Genomic DNA, 19,034 nt, shown 5'->3' with positions numbered 1-19,034 from the left:
GAGCTTGCACTATTCCAGGTCACAGAAGACACATGTATCCCAGATGCTGTGTTTGTCTTTGGCAACAAGAAGATCACGTGCTGAACCAAGAAAGGGCTCAGGCCTCTGGGTCAGCATCTTTCCTCCCCTAAGCAGGACAGTCCACAGGAGGCAGAAGCTTCCATGGGGGCTTGAAGGCTGAGCCAGAGTGTAAGCTGGGGAGCTCAGGACCAGGTTACAGGTGCTGATGTTTTACCCATGAAGGGGAAAGAACAGCCAAGGGGCCAGAATACCCTCAGCTCTTCTCCCAGGAGACACCCACAGGCCTCCCTTTCTCTCCACCTTTCTCTTCCTGGCTCCAAGCAGCCATCTAGTCCTTCCTCAGGCCCTTTAGAACTGCAGATTAAGTAAACAGCTTTCCTACCACTTTGCGTCCCACCTGAAGTCTCATGTCCTTCCTGCCTCCAAAATTTCTGTCCTGGACACACACCAGCCCCAGAGCGATACTTCTCCAAGTGTGTGGCCAGGGTCTCTGGCTGCAGGAGGAAGCTAACAGAGGAAAGGAACATGTGGGCAAAGTTTTAAAGGATGAATAGTAGTTCAGCAGGTATATAAGGAAAGGGAAAAGCATTACAAGAAGAAGGAAGAGCAAGGGCAAAGGCACAAACACAAGAAAGAACAGAGTATGTTCTGGGACCTTCAAGCAGCTGGGAATGACTGGGGGCTTTATAGAGCAGGAAGGGAATAAACAGGGAGGTGGAATTGGCTGAGATGGACCATTGAGTGTTTTAAGTGCCAAAGGCTATAAAGTAGGGCACTTTTTCATTATACCCAACTGCCAGCTGAGAAAACTGAGGCACAGAGTGGTTGATTGTCTAGGCCACACAACTAGCACCTGGCAGCAGAGGCAGGACGTGGACCCCACCAGTCAGGCTCCGGAGCCCACTCTTTTAATCACTTCACTAAACAGCCTCTCCTGGAATCCACGCCCCAAGTCACCAGGCATGGTAGACCTGCCCTTGGCCTCTCTGCCTGGCTAACAGGGCCCTCTGTGCCCACCCCAGGTTCTGACAGCTGCCACCTGCTGCTCCCTGACCCTCAGGAATATGGCCAGCTCAAGGACCTTCACCCTCCTCTGTGGTTTGCTGGCAGCCGCCTTGGTCCGAGCCACCCTCAGCCCTCCTGCAGTTCTCACCCTCGGCCCAGAAGTCATCAGTGAAAGTAAGTCTTGGCCGCCCAACCCTCGGCATCATAAAGGCAAGGGGGCAGGTAGAGCAGCTCTCCAAAGGAGGGAGGGGGCTCCCCTCACTGGGGGTGTGCAAGGCATGGCTGGGACCCCAGGTGTAGGTGAGATTCAAGTGGGTGACTCATAAAGGTTGTGAGTGTCTATGATCCCAAGAGCCTGTGATTCCAAGAAACACTTGTAAAATTCCTCAATTCTGGAAACCCACTACTCTGAGGTTCCCCCTGCAAGAGGGGGGTGTGGCACTGAGTGTGATAAAACTGCCGCTCCTACTGCCCTTGCCTAAAACCCCCCTGGCGGAGCACTTCCTCGGAGTAAGAGTCAGCGTGCAACCCCCCAGAGCAAAGACCCTCGGCCGGAAATCTGGCGGCCTGCGTCCCAGGCACAGCTTTATCACCCTCCAGCTCTGTGGCCCTGGGAAACTCCCTGAGCCTCGGTTTCCTCCTCTGGAAACAAACAAGGGGGGCTGCCTCACCAGGGTGTTGGGACTATGCAATAGGACAGGAAGTAACAAGGACTTTATGAACTCTGTGGTCAAGTTTCTCAACCCTGGCGCTTCTGACTTTGTGGACCAAACAACTCTTTATTGTAGGGGCCTGTCCTGTGCATCTAGGGTGGTTAGCAGCATCCTCAGCCCAGTTGAAACAACCAAAAATGTCTCTAGACATTCTGTTTCTTAGGGAACAGAATTGCCCTGGTTGGAAACCACGGCTCCAAAGTGTCGTCCCCTAAGAGAATGATAATCAGTTGGCTCTGGAAGTCCATCTAAAGCACTTGGAGACCAGCCCTCTGCATGCAGTGAACCTGGGCCAGGGCTGGATAGGCAGGGGTGGGGCCCGGTCCTGCAGGGCCACACAGGCGCTGTAGCCAGAGGAGGGATCCCCAAATAGGGACAGGGGGCAGAGAGTACTAGGTGCTGTTGGGCAGGCAGAGGTGCCCTGGGCCCACACCGTGAATCGCAAGCACCTGGAATGGAAGCCAGAGGAGCTCCGAGATGAGCAACCACTGTGTGGGTGTCACCACAGCGGAATCTGAGTTCAGGAGTTCTTTGCAAGTGGTTGGTGTTAGAGGTGATCTCAGAAAAAAAAAAAAAACACACAAAAGAAAACACCAGCAGAAGAGTGGGAAACAAGTCAGGCAAAGGTAGTGCAGCTACCACTGAGAGCTGGAGCTCAGTCCTACTGGGCAACTGTGTTAGTCGGTTAGGACCAGTCAGGAGGCAGAAACCACATGGGAAGCCCAACTCCTGAGTTTGTGTAAAGAATTATGAGCAGGGGATTGGAGCCATGGGAAATTGGCTAAGAAAGAAAATAAAAAGGACTCCAAAGAGGATTGGGGAGGAGGGGAGAGGCTAATCCAAGGACAGAATAAACTTGGAAGGGGAGAATCCTCCCCAGACCTCATGGGAGGAGTGTGGTTGAAGTCCAGTGCTTGGTGGGGAAATCTGCCGAGCTGCCCTAGGTCAGAGCTGGTCCACAGTTGGCAGGCTGAGCCAGCGGGCAGAAGCCTGCCTGCAGGGAGCCAAAGGAATTCTCTGGGAAGCTGCCCCCAAGGAAAAGGGTTCCTGGGAAGCCTTCTCCAGGAAACTTCCTGGACAGAAGCTGAGTTGCCCATGAGTACTCACGAGCTGCCCTGGGGACTGTTGCTGAATTCGCAGCCCTAGACAATAAGACCACAGGAGCCTGGCAGGGGGAACCTCTTCCTCCTCCATGGCCCTCCAGAGCCTCTGCAGACAGAGCTTAACATTGCACCAGCTGGCAAAGGAGGACTATTTACAGGGCCCATCTCCATTATCACAGAGCAGGCAAAAGGGTGGTTTTGTTGCCCAGAGGCAATAGTGCACAGGGACTCTGGGACACAGTGGGCACACAGTCCTGAGTCATCCTGCCAAAGGGCTGAGGGAGCTGGGGTGTTTATACATGGATTCCCATCAGTCACTGGACCAGGGCTGCTTCCCGAGCATCAGCTCTGCAGCACTTCTGACCTGCTCTGCACACAAGCCAAATGGGCTCTGGCTGCCAAGGAGAGTCCAGCAGGGACTAGAACCCAGGGCTCCTGGCTCACAAACCCCCAACCTTGCCTCCCCCTTTCTCTGCTCAGCACTTGACACTCTTTGGATAACAGGCATAGGATCTGGGTGCCAGAGAATTGCTAGCAAGTGTGTTTGTGGCAGCAAAACAGCCCCAAACAGGGCCTTATAAATCCCCTGCCTATTGAGTCCAGAAGTGTTTGCCGCTGACTGGTGGGAGGGATGCAGAGGCTGGCGATGCTCAGGGGTGTGAGTGGTCCATCTATGCCCCAGCCTCAGTCTTCATGTGAAGATGACCCATCTGGGCCATCATCCTGAAGGCCATGGCTACACCGTAGAGATGGTCAGGATGGAACCATCCACACCGTTATCTTGTGTCCAGGTCCGAGTAGTCCTAGTGAGACTCCCTCCCAGCCTGGAGCCCCCACCAAGCCATCCTCCTTGCTCCTCCTGCTGGGCCCTAATCCCTAGAATCTGTCTCCAGGGCTGACCCAGGAGCTGAAGGAACGTGATGCTGTCAACGTCCTGCAGCAGCTGCCTCTGCTCAGCGCCGTGAGGGAGAAGCCGGCTGGGGGCGTCCCCATACTAGGCAGCCTGGTGAACTCCATCCTGAAGCTCATTATCTGGTAAGTGGAGCAGGGCCAGGCTGGGGGCTCCCTGCTCACACTGCTGCCCAGGACACACTTGGCATACTCACTTGATCAGTCAACAAGCATCAGTTGGTGTCAACTCTGTGCCTGACCACAAAGAGTGAGGCAAATGAAGTCCCTTCCTCAGAAGCTCCCAGAGGAGTTAATAACCATAAAAGAGTCACACAGGAGCCCTAATAGGGTGACTCCAGAGGGAAGTCACCTGGGGTGAGAGTGTGAAGGGATAAGGTGACACCTCTAAGTCCGAGTGACAGGTGAGCCTTTGACTCCACGCTCCAGGAGATGAGAAGAAAATGGTATTCCAGGCAGAGGGACCAGTCTGGGCAAAGGCACAGAGGGGTGACAGTAGGTCAGAATGGCTGTTGTTCAAACCCCAAGGTGAGCATGGGGAGGTCAGAGGGGCCAGGTCACAGAGGGTCTTGGAAGTCGGGCCAACGAGCTGGGATTCATCTCTTAAGCAAGGCCAGAGCCACGAGAGTGTTGTGAGCAGGGGCAGGGGTTGGGGGGAGGGGTGTGGCAAGACCACACTGGGAAAGAGTCAGCGAACAGGGCTTGGGTCCAGCTGCTGGCTGGGCAACAGGGGAGAGGGGAATGATGGAGGGGAACAAGTTGTGGCCGATGCTCAGATGACTCTCATCTCTCCTGCATCCCATCCAGGCTGAAAGTCACCTCAGCCAACATCCTCCAGGTGCAGGTGCAACCCTCGGCTGACAACCAGGAGCTAATGGTCACAATCCCACTGGACATGGTGGCTGGATTCAACACGTGAGTATTCCCTTGGTCAGGAACAGCAGGCTTGACAGGTACATCCACGCATCCCCCCCTTGCCTCTATGCGGGATCTAGAAAACAGTTCTAAGCAGAGGAAAGAGCAAGTGCAAAGGCTCTGAGGTAAGAGTACACTTGCTTTGTTCAAAGAATGGCAAAGAGAGAGGGGAGAGAGAAGGAGAATCGTGGGAAGTGAGGCCAGCAGGCAGCCGAGGCCAGATCATACAGGGCCTTGTGGACCGAGCTGAGGACTTGGCTTTTCCCAAGTGAGATGGGAGCCATGGAAGGTCCTGAGCAGAGGAGAAACATGACATGTTTAACATTTTTTAAATAATCCCTCTGGTTGCTGTATATGGAGGCCACCCAGAAACTATTAAAATAATTCAGATGGAGACAATGGAGCTGGGACCATAGTTTGTGGGGCAGGAAGGTGGCAAGGTTTCTGGATGTGCTTTTTTGGAGGCAGGTAGAGAAAACAAGATTCCCTGGTCAATGAATGTGGGGGAAGAGAGGGAGAGACTGGGAAGTCAAGGCTGACTCCGAAGTTTCTGCCTGTGCAACTGGCAGGAGGGAGTGGCCAGGAACCCAGACAAGATGACTGTGAGAGGAGCAGGTTTGGGAAAGTTGCACAGTTCAATGTAGTACACGCTAAACTTGAGGTGCCTGTAAGACACCTGAGTAAGGAGTTGTGTATAAATTTGGAAGCTGTTGGCATATACAGAGGATTTAAACCAGGAGAGAAAGTTAAAAAAGAGAGCATGGGACATGCTAAGGTAAAGAGTAAAATGGGGAAATGAGGAGAACCCAGCAAAGGAGCCTGAGAACGGAGGTCAGAGAGCCAGAAGACAGAGAGGGTCAATGGGTTTGCTCCTGCCTGGAGCTCGGATGATGCTCACAGCGTTAGGCACCTTCACTCCCAGGCCGCTGGTCAAGACCATTGTGGAGATGCACATGGAGACAGAGGCCCAAGCCATCATCCGAGTGGAGACCAACAGCAAAGACCAGACCACCCACCTTGTCCTCAGCAGTTGCTCCAACAGCCACAGGAGTCTGCGCATCAGCCTGCTGAAGAAGTGAGTGTGGCCACCTGCCACTGGGCTCCCACCGTGCCTGGGAGGAAAGCCAGGTGGCGATCTTGCCCCATTTTACAGATGGAGAACCCTGACACTCAGAAAGATAGGGACAAACCCTGCTGACTCTTGATCCAGGCCTCCTCTCAGGGAGTCTGTGATGCCAAAGAAACTGCAAGACATCGAGGGTGGAGGCCATAATGATGGGATTGCAGGCATCGTGCCAGGCAGTGGAGCAAACTTTTAAAGGTGGAGAGGAGCCACCTTCCTAGGGTCCGTCAAACCACTCCAGGCAAGCTAGGGGGGAGCCAGGGGTAAAACATGCTCTGGAGTCAGGCAAATGCATCTCCTCAATTACTATCTGGGTGAGGCTGCTCAAGTTGCCTCCTTGTGCCTCGCCTTCGGAGCAGCAGTGAGAGGATGAGCTCAGGCCACGGCTGTAAGCAAGCACTCTGCAGAGCATGTGGCACACAGCAGGGTCTCAAAAACATGGTGCCTCCCTCCTCTTCCCCTTAGCAGGAGTTTGGGGTGGAAATGACAGCTGCCATCATACCAGTGTCCAGCACAAATTTCTATGACAATCCCCAGCCCCTGCTCCCAGAGAACTCTCTGCTACCGTATAAACCTGGCTGGGTGCCTACTCCCAGACCTGTCTCTAACAGCCTGCCGAGTGCCCTTGGGCAGGTTCCTTTCTCCCCTGGACTCAGTCTTCCCTTCTGTAAAGCAAGGGAGGGGCGATCATCTCTGACCTTTCCTAATCTCTCTCCTTTTCTGCTCTCTGGAAGGCTCTCTTTTCTGATCAACCCCCTAGCCAACAAAGTCATGAAACTGCTGGTGCCAGCCCTGCCCAAACTGGTGAAAAGTCAGGTGAGTGGAATCAGGACCTCACTGGGCTGTAAAGATTGCTCCCCCTGTAGGATTGGAGTGGAACTGCAAGCTGGTGCTGAGGGACCTGTGTCTCCTTGAGTGGGAAACTCGGGGTCTGGATCATGCTTTCAGCAGGGGATCATTGAGGTCAAGGTAATGGAACTGCCAAAAGTCAGCCAGGAGACCTTGAACAGTGATGTGCTGATAAATCATGCTGAACAATTGACTTTGGAGAGGCTGAGGAGGGGGAGCCCAGATTTGTAGCATTTGCTGATTTCTCTGGTGTAAACACTCCCTCCAAGGCCAATTTCAAGCTACTACAGTGATGTCGCTGAGCAGAGTCGGGGAGAAATGAGCAGTAGCACATAATTGTATGTATTTCCACCATGTGAATACAATAGACATAAATGACCGCAAGAGCAAGAGATAATAGTAAGATATAACAAAATAACTAGTCATAAATTTTGAGTTTTCATTAACTTTGCTTTTCATATAATTAACTTAGTTGTAAGTTTATACACTTTAACTTTTAATAATGTCCGAATTTGTTACCATCTCAGAAATTCTTGAAAATTTAACAAACTGCCCACACAAACCAGTACAAGCTGGTTCTAGTATACTGGTGTCTCAAACCGACCTGTGGTCCTTAGGGCTCTGTCACCCACCAGGTCCTGTTGGACTTATTTTCCTGAGTCAGTAAACATGAGACAGTCATGTTATAGGTCCCTTACCTACCACAGGTAAGTTAAAACTCTCTAAGCTGATTCACCCACTTTGACCATTGATTTCCACTACAAATTCCAAGATGATGTTCACAACAGTGAGTCTCCTGTGGTTCAAACTACCTGCTCATGTAACTAATTTTTTTCACAATAGAGCATTTTTAAATGAAAAGATGATGCAATAACGAAACAACTTTAGGGGAAAAATACCCATGATCCTGCTACCTTAACTTGGCAGCTGTTTTCTCTTTTGCATGTTGCCTTCCAGGCTCCACCCACATGCACTCATGTGTTTATGTGGCTGCGCTCGGTGTCAACACTATCTTATATTATTTAAGTGACATATATTTTCTATGCCATCGTACAATATTCTTAATTATTGTAACAGCTGCATCATATTTAATACTTAACTAAACCATTCCAGAGAGCCTTTGTAAAGGAATCTCGAAGTGGAAAATTTTGTAAAATTTGGCTTTTCCTGTGGGGAGCTGTCCTGTACACTATGGGATGTTTAGCCGCATCCCTGGTCTCCATTCACGAAATGTCTATTTCATCCCCTCCTGAGTTGTGACAGCTAAAAATGTCTCCAGAAATTTCCAAACATCTCCTGGAGGACAAAATTGCTCTCTGGTGAGAACTGCTGGCGATTTGGGGGGAGCCATGAACCCACAAAGGACACAAAGAGATTGTTCATGAGTATGGTTTGGTCTGTCTTACTGGCCTCTGTCTTAAGAGTCTGATATGAAGGAGAAACTCAGTAATGAAAACTCACGGAAAACATGGGCTCTCAGGAACAAGATGAGGAGTCTGATAGGGAAGGCACCTGGTGGCCCAGGTGCACCTTGGGCATAAGGCAAGGGGCAAACCACTGCAGAAGATCCCAGGTTCACCAGGGGGTGGGGAAGGTCGGGGGTTGGGGGAGTTGCTCTGAGCAGTGGGGTTGGCTGGGGGAGCGGATGCACCAGAGTCCTCAACCCCATGGATTAAAACCTGGCAGGCCATGGGCATAGCAGTGGGACTCAGGCCATGTGGGCCAGACATGGGTCACTGTGGGACCCCCTTGCTTATGGAGCTCCTGTATTTGTGCTGTCACAGCTGTGTCCCATGATCGAGGAGGCCCTTGAGGACCTGCACAAGGACCTCCTGCACCTGGTGAGCAGTAAGTACACTGCTGTCTCCCACCTTTTTCCTTTACTAATGAGCCGGCCTCCAGGCCCTGGTGCTGCCCACAGGGTGCCTCCCCAGTCAGGCCTGCTGGTGGAAAGAGCATCAGCTGATTCCTCCCTGGGATGAGCACAGTTTCACAATTCTGACTTCACCAGTACCTACTAAAGGCAAGTTCCCACATGACCTAGCAGGTGCCCCAGATAAATCTGAGTGCAAATTCCAGCTCTACCATTGACTCATTCCTTGACTATGGGAAGCCAACTCCACCCTTATCCTAAGCTTCCTCATCTATAAAATGGGGTTTATACATCCTTACCTCAGAGGACTGTTAGTGAGGATTAAAAATTTACAGGGAAGTTCCAGGCACAAAGCTGGTACTCTGGTAGCATAGGGAAGTGTTTTCAAGCGTGTGCTAGATGGGTGGAGGGATGGGTGGATGGATGGATGGGTGGAAGGATGGATGATACAGCAACCACTCTGGGCTTAGAGAAGGGGGAACGAGGGAAGAAACCAGTGTATGCTCAGGAAGGAGGTCACTGCTCCCCCGCTGAGAGTAGCAGAGATGGAAGGTCACAGGCTTCTACCCCCACCTCAAATTTCTGATGTGCTCAGACACCTCGGAGTGGGGATTGGCAGGAAGAAGAAATTCTACTGCCTACTGTGTTCCGATCTGAAGCGGCTCATTCAAAGAGGCCACCAGAGGGGAATGGGAAGAAGAGAATGGAATCAGCAGCACTGAACACCCATGAACAAATACTAGGCTGGGCGTTCTATACACAGTCTGGCTGACTCCTCAGACAACACCACGAAGTAGTGATTGTTGCCCCTCTTCACAGATAAGAAAACTAAGGCTCAGAGAAGTTAAATTATTTATCCAAGTTCACAGAGGAAGTTAGTGATAGGGGAAGGCTTAAACCCAATTCTTCAAATTTCAAGTGTGGTGTAATTCAGATTCAAGCCAACTTTCCTAGATATCAGTCCTGTGAGTAAACTGAGGTTGAGGCCGGGAGAGAGCAAGAGAGCACCTAAGGCCACTGTGGCTAGAACGGAGGTCTATCTGGCTCCTCACCTCCCCAGGGGCAGGGCAGGAGTCGGATCAGGGAGAATGTTAGTGAGTGCAGAAGGACACTCAGTAGGAGGACCCACTCCCCGCCTGCACCTGCACCTTCTCCTCCACGGCCCTCCCCATTCTCGGCCCAACAGCGAGGGCAACTGAGACGCCACCACCCCTTTGCGGCCAAGTGGGGAATCCCAGGGTGAACATGTGGGATCCAGTGGCCAGATCCAGATCTGCCTGGGTACAGGTCAGTCTGGTGGAGAGGTGGAGAGTTATAAGAAATAGGTCAGTTTTGTTCCAAACCAGGATGCTGGCATAGAACCACTGGGTTCGAATTTCATGGTATGAGCAAGTCATTTCACTTTTCTGAGCCTTGGTTTCCCATCTGTAAAATGGGGGTAATAATAGGCCCTACCTCCTGAGGTTATTGTGAGGATTAAATGAGCTAACCCATGTAAAGTTTTCACACAGTTCAGCGCTCAATATATGTTCAATAAATGTCAGTCATTATCACTTTCATCATTGTCATTATCAATATCACCATTACTCCTGCTCCCCTCTGCTTACCCCCCCCATGCAATAATGCAGCTCCACTCAAAAGCAGTCCCCAAACAACCCCATCCAATACCGCCCTTCACCCTCACACAACTTTCTTCTTGTCCCTGAGCAGTGCCTGTTCCCATTGGCTCTGGCCACCTGAACTTTGACCTTCTGTCTCCTGCCATCAAGGGTAATGTCATCCAGCTCAACCTGGGGGTGAGTGTCATGGAACCGTGAGAGTAAAGTGGGGACATCATTGCCCTTCTCTGTCCACCAAGGGTCAGACACCATGGATCTCTTTCAGGGGAGAAAACTCTGGTCACGGTTAGGACACAGGCTGATTTAGAAAAATCTGAACAGGCTGAGCATGTCCTATGTAAGCCATTTGACGCAGAAAAAACAGCAGGTAGAATGGAAGGGCCAAACACAGAACATCGGCCTTGGTGATCTGTCCTCCGACCTTGAATTCCCCAGTCACAGGCCAGAGTGTTTGCCCTGGGGCTGTTGGCCTTTCTCCCAGCAATCCTCTGCCAATCCCCAACTATCTAGTTACCTTGAACCCCGAGCCCAGGATCAAAACACATCACTGAGAATCACGCAGATCTAAGTTTCTCTCCCAGCACCACCAGCCTCTGGCTGTGTGACTTTGGGCAAGTTTCTTCACCTCTCTAAGCCTCAGTTTCCTCATTTGTAAAATGTAGATTAGTCATAGTCACCAAGGAGAGAATGAAATAAGACTGAAGACTAGCAGGCAGGAGAACCCTGGTAAATGGAGCTGCATACACACTGGGACTCGACTCCCTGAGGGACCAGCCCAACCCAGGCAGCTTGCATCCCAGACCAGTTTTCATGGATCCCTTGGAAAACTGCATCATCAATCATTTCCATCAATTTTGTTGCAGTTTTTAACTCTCCCATCATCCAAAGCATTCGTGAGGTATCTGAAAAGTTGAAATCTAATGCCAAATAAGATATTTAAAGTTTGAAAAAATCAGATTATCTGAAGGATGCAGGCAGAGTAGATGTTGCTAGGCACCTGAGATGACTCATCACCTACAGCAAGGCACTGAATTCTGGGCTAAGCTTCCTGGAAGCAAATGCAAAAGGGGAAACAGACTGAGCGGTGTTGTGTCCTTCTGGGTTGTTGTTATTGGGTGTGCCTCAGAATTAAAGTTCTGAGCCCACTCTCTGATCTGTGTCTCCTTAGGCCAAGTTGTTGGACTCACAGGGAAACGTGAAGAAGTGGTTCAATGAGTCTGCAGTTTCCCTGACAATGCCCGCCCTGGACAGCGCCCCTTTCACCCTCACCGTGAGGCAGGATGTGGTGAATGCTGCACTGGCTGCCCTGATCCCTCCTGAAGAAATCATGGTCCTATTGGACTATGTGGTAAGCCTCAGCATGAGATGGAGGATAAAGCCGCCTCTGCTGCATCATGGGAATTTCCTGAATCAAAGGGGTTCAAGGACCCCTAAGCCCCTGGTCCAGAATCCCCTGTCAAGCTCAATTCAAATCCCTCTAGTAATGGAGAGCACCCTCCACCACCCCCGCAACAGTCTCTGCCTCTGACATGTAGCTCTAAAGCTGAAACTTTCCCTGTAACGTCCAGCCCTGGTCCTAGCTCTGCCCTCTGGAACCTCATAAACCTGCTTCTTATACCAAATAACAGTCCTCTTGAACCAAAGGGCATCTTAGATACTGGGCCACTGCTGTCCACCATGGGGCCCGTAGCAGACATTACTAATCAATCAGGGTCCTCCTTCCTATTGAGCCTAGGCACCAACACAGCCTTGGAATCCTTACCAACACAGCACAGCAAGAAACCAAGGCGTGCCACCTCTTCCAAGGTGACTGACTGGGAAACTGAGGCCCACAGGGGGAAAGGGTTAGCCCAAAGTTATGAGAGGGTGTGAGGACTTGAAGTCAGCTGACAAGCTACAGATAACCAAGATCTTCAGGATTAGAACTCAGAGTAAGGGGCTGAGATGGTGAGAGAAAAGGATGGTCACCAGCAACCACATTCATGACTATAGTAGGAACTGGGTCACTTCTCTGTGTCCTCTGGGAGCAGGGAGCTGCCCACAAACCCACAACCACCACCGACCCACAGTAAAAGTCCAGGCCAAAGGGGACCCCATGCCCCACAGCAGCTGGCATAGGGCTGTTTTCCACCAGTGGCAAACATGTAGTCTGGACCACCAGGCCCACCCAGCTCTTCCAGGGTTCTTGGGATCCCAGCAGTGCAGCTGCTGGAGGTGTTTCTCCCCTGTCCCCTCAAGCGGATCTGCTCTGGTTTCTTCTCATCCTCAGCTTCCTGAGCTGGCCCTCCGGCTGAAGTCTAACATCAAGGTGATCAGTGAAAAGGTTGGTTCATTGGCCATCTGCAGCTTGATAGGTGTTTGCTGTGGTCTGTCCATGGGCCTCTGGGGAATAAAAATACTCGCCTTCCTTCCAGCACTGGTGACTTTTACAGACTGAGACCCTGTCCTCATGAAGACTTCAGTCTAACAGGACTGAATATCTGTCACAGCTAATATTTCAGTCACAAAGGACAGATTCTAAGGGCTATGAGAGCATTGCTGGGGTACCTGATAGAGTCTGGGAAAATAGGGAGGGCTTCTCTGGAGGAAAGGGTGTTCCAGGCCGAGGGATTAGCGAAATCAAAGGCTGTAAGATGGAGAAAGCAACAATCCATTACAGGATTTGAGAGGACAGTGTGGCTGGAGCACAGAGAGGAAGCAGGGAGTCCAGGAAGTAGGCCAGGAAGTTGGGCATGGGCTGGGCCACATGGGACCGATGGGCCGAGGCTAAGTACTTGGGAGGCCACATACAGGTCTGATGTCACTCCAGGCTGCAAATCAGCTGAGGCACACGCAGATTGTGAAGATCCTAATCCAGAATGCCCCAGAGCTGCTTTTGGATCAGGGCAACGCCAAGGTGGCCCAACTCATCGTGCTGGAAGTATTTGCCACCAATGAAGTCCGCCGCCCCTTCTTCACCCTGGGCATTGTGAGTTCCATTGCCTGTGACATTGGCAGCAATCTGGGGAGCCTTCACTGTGCCTGTTCACCACTCTTGCTTTGCTAAACATTTCCACTGCTCTTGTCACCCAGCAGGATTGAGTATAGGGAGCTCTAAACTCAAGATTCAGGAGCTATGGGGGCCCCACTCTGACCCTGTGACCTTCTTAGTCGGTCAGACATTTTGCTCCCCCTTTTCAGTCATTTCCCGCAATGAGGGCTCCATGCGTGTTGGCTGCTGCCGTCATCATAATCATCATCGTTCCGCACAATACTCCTACGTGGTTATCTGCCCAGTGGGGATGGGTACTGGTACTATCTCATTTAATAGATGAGGAAAGTGAGGCTCCAAGAGGCTGAACCCTTTCCCAAGGTCACAGAGCCAGCAGCTGAGATTCATGTCAGTTTGACCCCAAAGCCTCCTTACACAACCCCACACCTCACCTTTGATTTATCCTCTAAAAGAAATGGGGCCTGGGCTTCTCTTGTTGCAGGAAGCCAGCTCAGATGCTCAGTTTCACACCGAAGGTGACCGGCTTATACTCAGCTTAAATGAAATCAGGTAAACATGTGAATCACTGTGAAGAGTCTGGTGATGAAAATGAGTCCCACCTGTTGACCACTGGGTTTCTTTAAATAGTGTTTTGAGTCTCTGGGGTGTGAGCATCTGGTGATGGCTACTTCAGGACAGTCAGAAGGGCTGCCTTACCTGGACTGTCCCATGGTCAAGGACTGAGTATGAGAGGCAGAGAAGGAAAGGAAAGTGGCCTTGCAGCAGCCACGGGGTGGTTGACCCTGGCTGCAGGAACAGCCTGCCCAGCATCACCCCGTTGGCCTTGAGCGGCCCAGTCTGGACCCCTCCGACAAAGAGGCAGTGACAGTCATGAAGCCCAGCCCAGAAGCACAGGGCTCCAGCTGCCTTCTGTGCCCCTGCTTGTTCTCCCCCACCCCACCAGCCTCCTGCCGCCCCAGAGGGAGTTCAGGGGCTACATACTGGAGCCTCCTAGGACAAATCAAGTCCATGGATGTGTTTTGATTAGCCCACATAGGGTTAGAGGTTTTTTTTTTTTTTAATATAAATGAGTTGCCAAGATCTAAAAATCAGAATTTCTGGCTGTCTTGGACCTGCATTCCTACATGGCAATAACCAGTTGAGCTGGGAATCAGGCACCTCTTCAGGAGGAGACCGAGCTCCCCAGTTCACATGGTCCTCACGCCTGAGGACAATTTTTCTCTTCTCTGGGCAACTATTTGTTTTCTGTCCCCCCACCCCACCCCTAATTACAACGTAAGCTCCAGAAAGCAAGAATTTTATTTGGTTTACTGTTGTATCTCCAGAGCTTACATTGTGCCTGGTACATAGTAGGTGCTCAATAAACAGTTGTTGAATGAATGAATGAGAGTCAGGGATCATTCTCATGGGTATCTTCTGTTGCAGCTCTGATCGGATCCACCTGATGAACTCAGACGTTGGCCTGTTCAATGTGAGTATTAACATTGTCCCTGGGGACACAGAATAGCCCAGGATGGTCCATTTGGAAGGGAGATATTGCCCAGAAAGTGCTTTCAACAAGGTGCCCATGGACAGCCCCATAGTGGGCTGGCCAGCCTCCATATTATCAGCCACGAAGCCCAACACCTGGTTCAGGCATTTACTGAGCACCTACTGTATGCTGAACATAGCTGAGAACACACACATACAGACACACAGATACACACTCACTTTCCTTCTGTGAAGTTTTGACCCAAAGTGAGAAAACAAATCTCTTCTATCTGCAGTTTTGGTGGGAAAAGTATCATTTCATTCTTTGGAATTGTATCCAAATTTCCTATTTGGTTCTACTCATTTGTTTTGGACTAAGCAGCACATTTATTTCCTTTTTATAGCTTTATGTCATAAATCCATCTCAGTGACCCTGCACAGTCCCTTCCCTCTGGTCCTCAGTTTCTTCATCTGAGTCAGGCTAAATCACAGGTCCGAAATTGGCTGAGTCCTGTCTTTGGGGGGTTTGGTGAATTTTTTGTTGTTTTCCTTCTTTCTTTCTTTCTCCCTCTCTTTCTTTCTTTCTTTCCTTTATGTTTTTACTTTGTTTTTTTAATTTCTTTTACTAATATTTTTAAGTGGAGAGGTTTCCTCATGAAAATCAGGACTTCTAGCTTCCCTTGAGAAGTCTAAACCTCAGGAAGCACAGGGCTACATTTCCTTGGGCACATTCTGCTGGTGCCCTTGAGAGTAGGGGATGGGGAATGCGTATTCTGATGTACCCCCATCCCTTCACCTACTGGACCCCAGGGCCAGCTGGGTTTGTGTCACCCCCAGGAGCTCTTGCAGCTTTGACTGGCAGGAGACTTGGGATTTTGGCATCTCCACCAGCTGTCCTCCATGGGTCTGGGCTGTGCCCATTCCAGGAATGGCTGGGAGGACTTGGGAATCTCAGCCAGGGTAACAGTGCCCCTTCTGTCTCACAGCCTGAGCTTCTGAAAGACATCACTACGGAGATTCTTGCCTCTGTTCTGCTGCCAAATGAGAATGGTGCGTGCCTTTGCTATCCATCCCCCCACTTTCCAGGGCTTTAGGGGTGACACGATACTTCTCCTGCCTGAGTCTCCTTTTGGGGCCCCTTTTATTCATTTGCCACCCTAGTTCAAATTCCACCATGGGAAGCCTTCCCAGTCACCCATCTGAAAATGAGCTCTCCCATCTCCAACTTGCTTTACTGGTTCCAGAGCCCAGACATGCAAAGATGACCCGGGCAATGTCCCAGCCTCACAGGGATGATGACAGGAGACAAAGGTGTAAATGGACAAGCCTCAGGCAGACCTGGTTCAAGTCTTGATTCCCCATCTTGCTAGCTGCCTGGCCTTAGATATGCTGCCTTATTATTCTGAGCCTCAGTTTCCCCATGTGTAAAATGGGGAAATTACAGTACCTTCCTCAGAAACATAAAAGAGATGCTGTTTGTAAGGGGTGGGAGTTGAGGGGAGAGGGACAGCACCTAGCACAGTTGGTGCTCGACATTTCTTAGCCATTGCTATTGTTAACAATGTTATTTTTGTTAATAATGGAGGAAGTTAAGAGAAAAAGTGGAATTAATCTAATTAAGCCTCAGGTCATAGGGGTGGGGAAAATTGGTAACCTATGCCAAGCTGCCTTTTCCATTTCTTTATTTTATTAAAATGAGAAATCTTAATTTCTATATTTCTGCTGTGGGTGACGGAGGCCCTGATGGTTCTTAAGCAGGAGTGTGCGAGGATGCGGTGGTTGCCCTTTGCAGCAGCCATAGCCGGTGCTGGAGGCAAAGGTTAAGGAGGCTGAGTGGAGACTGGACAGGAGACCGGATGAGCGGAGGCCAAAGGGACAGTGTGAACTGGGCATGCCAGGTCCTGAGTTCCCCTCTGGGAACTGCGAACGTGCCCGGAGCTGCCCAATTCCACACCAGGCCCACCAGTCTCTGACCGTATGTTATTTCAGGCAGATTATGGCCTGGGGTGTCAGTGCCGATGGTGAAGGCCTTGGGGTTCAAGGCAGCTTCATCGTCTCTGACCAAGGTGAGTGGGGTTAAACATCCTTCCCCAGGGGAGGACACAGTCACTGGGAGAGCCCTGGGGCTGGGAGGTGGGGCTGTGCTCTAACCCGGGCCCCTGTGGTCACTCATGGGGGACTTGGGGAAGTCCCTTCTTCTTGCAGGGTCTCAATTCCTCATCTGTAAGTGGAAGAATACAACTGTCCTTGCCTGGGGTCAATACACCTCCAACATATCCCATCCTTCCTGTCATTCATTTGTTCCTTCACTCATTCAGTAAGGCCTGGCACAGTAGATGCTCAATAAATGCTTATTCATCATATGACTCTCTTTGTCAGCAGCTGGGGAGAGGAGTTGTAGCAACATCACCCCTACCCCACCTCCAAATATTATCATTAATAATATTTAACAGCCCATCATCATTTGGGGCCAGGCACTGGAATATAGGTAGCATTTTGCTCAGTTTTCACAACCACCCTATGAGGTACCTCTGTCATAATACACATTTTACAGATGGGGAAACTGAGACTGAGAGATGACAAGTCCGTTTCCAAGGTCACACACCCAGTAGGTGGCAGAGTTGAGATTTGCACTCAGCACCTGCCCTGATAACCCCCTGCTTTGGGCCCTAATATCCACATGAGCCCATGACAGTGAGGTGGTTCCCTATCAATCAGCTGGCCAGCAGGAATTTACTAAGTGCCTACTGTGTGCCAGGCACTGATCACAACTGTGAACAGAACAGACAGAAACCCCTGCCTTCTTGGAGTTTCTAGTCCACCCTAGAGGTAGAGAGACATTGAAAGCAGAATTATTAACAATTAAGAAAATCCACAGGTAACAGTGCGCCCTTCCATGGCCATGGTGCCAAAGCAAAGACCAGGGAGGCATTTAGGACCAAACCTGGAACTCTTACTAGTCCTGATTTGCCCAAAGTTGTGGACTGGTACCACTGAATTCCTGAGCTATTTAGTTCCAGGGAAACCCCCAGAAGAAAAGAAGTCTCAAAAGTGCCCCACCCCACTTGAGTCAAGTTTGGGGGAAGGGCAGGAGGCTTCATTAACTAGCTTCCAAGACAGGTTGACATTTGACTTATTATCAGCTGCCTTCCTCAAAAACCATGTCCACCCTTCAGCTGTCTGTGATGGAAAATAATGAGAACAGTACTGTGGGTGGTACCAAAAGAGGCTGAGAGTCTAGACTCCAGGACCAGAACACCCCTTCACACCCTCTCTCCAGCCATGGGGCCTCAGGCAGCTCCTCCGGCCTCTCTGAGACCAGCTTCCTCATCCATAAAACTCAGCAGATGTCTGAATACACAGGCCATGCACTAATGGACTACATTACAATAATCTGATTAAAGTAGAAGCAATTTATTAATCTAAGACACATACTTACACTTGATTCATGTTGGACGGACAACTGGTGTCTGTACAACTACATGGACGCCAGTTTATTTCCCGTATTTCACACATCTCTTATTAAGGGGGCATTTGGCAGCTGTCCTCTTTTTATTTCTTTTAGTCAACTTACATCCCAACATTTACAGCTTGTGTTGGAAAGGTATCATTTCATTCTTTGGAACTGTTTCCAAATTTCCTATTTTGTTTTATTCATTTGTTTTGGACTAAGCAGCTCATTTATTTGCTTTTATAGCTTTACAATATGTTTTAAAATCTAGTTGAACAAATAAATAAGTGGTTAGATATGAGATAAAGCAAATGTGGTTTTAAAAAGTTTATAGGAGAATCTAGGTGATGAGTATATGAAAATTCTCACTATAAAATTCTTTCAACTTTACTATATGTTTGAAAATAATCATAATAAAATGTTGGGGGGGATCTAATGGATTAAGTTCTTCATATCACACTTAGTTTTGTTTTGTTTTGTTTTTTTAAAGCCAGAGCCTTGTTAAAAATGTAGCTGCCTAAGACCCAGTGGATACAACCAGGAATCTCCATTTAATGAAACTTTTGGGAGATGGGTGGTCAGCTGCGACTGGGGGCAACGATCCTATACAGTCCCACACTCTGCATGCAGATACTTTGCCTGCACTCCAAACCCCTGCTTGGCGTCACTTTTCACACACCGACCCTACTCCTCTGGCCCTTCCAGAGATTCTGTACGAGTTAGTTCATGGTCATGACCCCCAGTGCCAGAGGTCACCTTGAGGAGGACAAACCAACATAAATCACAAGGCAGGAACTAAAAAACCCATTTGACTCTCCTTCTCCAATTCCAGGACGCTCTTGTGGTCACCCCGGCCTCCGCGTAGAACCCCAGACCCTTCTCCTGTCTTCCAGTAAAGACTTGGACAGTGGCCATCCAGGGTAGGCTGGCTTCCAGTGAAAACCAACTCTGTAGGTGTCCCTCTCTGCAATAAATAAATAGTTGTCTACGA

The 19,034-nt window shown here is 50.1% G+C and overlaps 1 protein-coding gene across 1 annotated transcript in view; it reads left to right on the top strand.

Moving 5' to 3' along the window:
- BPIFB1 (BPI fold containing family B member 1) overlaps positions 1-19,034 on the top strand; it is a 28,450-nt gene extending 9,416 nt beyond the window's left edge. Inside the window, exons 2-16 of the mRNA XM_024559892.3 lie at positions 1,044-1,200; positions 3,736-3,877; positions 4,559-4,666; positions 5,589-5,741; positions 6,524-6,605; positions 8,423-8,486; positions 10,222-10,307; positions 11,299-11,478; positions 12,400-12,453; positions 12,940-13,098; positions 13,604-13,671; positions 14,548-14,593; positions 15,579-15,642; positions 16,582-16,658; positions 18,876-19,034. Of these exons, the coding sequence (XP_024415660.2) occupies positions 1,086-1,200; positions 3,736-3,877; positions 4,559-4,666; positions 5,589-5,741; positions 6,524-6,605; positions 8,423-8,486; positions 10,222-10,307; positions 11,299-11,478; positions 12,400-12,453; positions 12,940-13,098; positions 13,604-13,671; positions 14,548-14,593; positions 15,579-15,642; positions 16,582-16,658; positions 18,876-18,908 (1,431 nt within the window). The 5' untranslated portion in view covers positions 1,044-1,085 and the 3' untranslated portion in view covers positions 18,909-19,034. The remainder of the gene's footprint in view (positions 1-1,043; positions 1,201-3,735; positions 3,878-4,558; positions 4,667-5,588; positions 5,742-6,523; positions 6,606-8,422; positions 8,487-10,221; positions 10,308-11,298; positions 11,479-12,399; positions 12,454-12,939; positions 13,099-13,603; positions 13,672-14,547; positions 14,594-15,578; positions 15,643-16,581; positions 16,659-18,875) is intronic.

The sequence above is a fragment of the Desmodus rotundus genome, chromosome 6 (genome assembly GCF_022682495.2).
Source record: "Desmodus rotundus isolate HL8 chromosome 6, HLdesRot8A.1, whole genome shotgun sequence".
NCBI lineage: Eukaryota > Metazoa > Chordata > Mammalia > Chiroptera > Phyllostomidae > Desmodus > Desmodus rotundus.
The sequence above is the reverse complement of the archived record's forward strand: the minus strand, read 5'-3'. Positions and strand labels throughout refer to the sequence as shown.